This window comes from Patella vulgata, chromosome 6, assembly GCF_932274485.2.
Source record: "Patella vulgata chromosome 6, xgPatVulg1.2, whole genome shotgun sequence".
Classification (NCBI taxonomy): domain Eukaryota; kingdom Metazoa; phylum Mollusca; class Gastropoda; family Patellidae; genus Patella; species Patella vulgata.
Window position 1 is genome coordinate 233966 of NC_065884.2, and position 1666 is coordinate 235631.

Below are 1666 nucleotides of genomic sequence, written 5' to 3' on the forward strand. Positions count from 1 at the left end.
CTAGAAGGTTTTATTACTCAACAAATACCTTCTCGAAGTATGTAATAAAATCTAATCGGGTGGTTTTGGAGCTATTAGCATGGCTTGGTCCTTTTAGCATTCATTACCGTACCATGATCGTTACACCAATAAATCTTCTTCAAGGGCTATCTCTATATTAGCTAGATTGTCGCTAGAGATATCAGTAGTCATCCTCAAAGGGATTAGTATGGTATTTACTGACATCAAGTGGGCAAATCAGTTATAACTGAATAGAAGAAGACTTTCTCTTCCGTTTTACATGCACCCCTATATTTTGTTTGATCCTTTGGGTTTGCAATATTTTAGCACGCAGTTAAATTATATTATTCTAAACTCACCGATAGAAATTTTCTATTACTCCTACCACCCCCCCCCCACCTCCTGCCCTAGACCAAAACATAATAGTATATCACGTATCACGACTTATTACAATCCAGGGTTTTCACTAACAACAACTTTGATATTGTTTGTAGTATAATCACACCCAAGCCTCAGGCTAAGTCTAAATCAATAAATAACGTTCTTCAACTAAATGTTATATCTATGTATAACGTTCTTCAACTCAAATCTATATCAATGTATAATTTCCTTGGAAGACTTCAACTGCCGGTCCAATGAGTTTAATGTCAGATATTATTTCTTTACTTTCTTTAAATTCCACTGTTAGAGTTCCACCAGGCATTTCTACATCATAAGAGACAGGAACAATCTCGTCTACTACAGTACTTCTATCGTGGAAATGGGCAATAATGGCGACTGCTGTAGCACCAGTACCACAGGCTAATGTTTCCTTGTCCACACCTCTTTCAAAAGTTCGCGCTTTGATTAATTTATCAGTTGTTCGAGTACAAAAGTTTATATTTGAACCATGTGGTGAGTAACGCCCGTAACATAACTCCGGTCCGACTTCCCCGACTTTTACAGTCTGGATATTTGTGACAAACTGCACATGATGAGGCGACCCATTGTCAAGGAAGTAGTTACTATCATCCAGTCTGTAGATATCTCTCACTTTAACATCGTTCATATATAGATAATATTTATCATCCTGAGAAATGTATCCACCGTGATATATAACACCATTACACTCAAAGGTCAATTCTTGAGACTGGTGGCCATCTAGTGACTTTAAAACATAAGATACGGCACATCTCGATCCATTTCCACACAGACTTCCCACATATCCATCAGCATTGTAATATATAAGTTTAAAGTTAGCTATAGAACTAGACAAGATCTCCAGCACCCCGTCAGCTCCTATACCAAAATTCCTATGACACATAGAATTTCTTTGATCACTGGAGATAGAAGCAGTATCACCATCATGTCTGTTGTCTATTACAACAAAATCATTACCAGCACCATGATATTTTCTAAATGAAACGACATTCATTTTGAACTCATACACAAATAAACTATAAAATATTATATTTATTTGGTTTGATAGGAGAAATTCAGGTCAAACAGAATAGATAAAAATATGAGGAGTCATGCAATGTTACCGTATTTATCTATGTAAACATATCCTATATCAAAATAATATTGTAATATAACCTGCCTTTTTGTATTGAAATGAAATGAAATGAAATGGGGTTTAACGTCCGACTGTTCTGGTCCTACTGGGCTAATAAAGGCAGCGACTTAC

At 36.1% G+C, this 1666-nt stretch overlaps 1 protein-coding gene across 1 annotated transcript; it reads right to left on the minus strand.

Annotated features, from left to right (window-relative positions):
• Positions 1-589: 589 nt before the first annotated feature.
• LOC126824164 (diaminopimelate epimerase) lies at positions 590-1414 on the minus strand. The gene has a single exon (XM_050553346.2). It carries the CDS (start codon positions 1412-1414, stop codon positions 590-592), a length of 825 nt encoding a protein of 274 aa, XP_050409303.1.
• Positions 1415-1666: the final 252 nt, after the last annotated feature.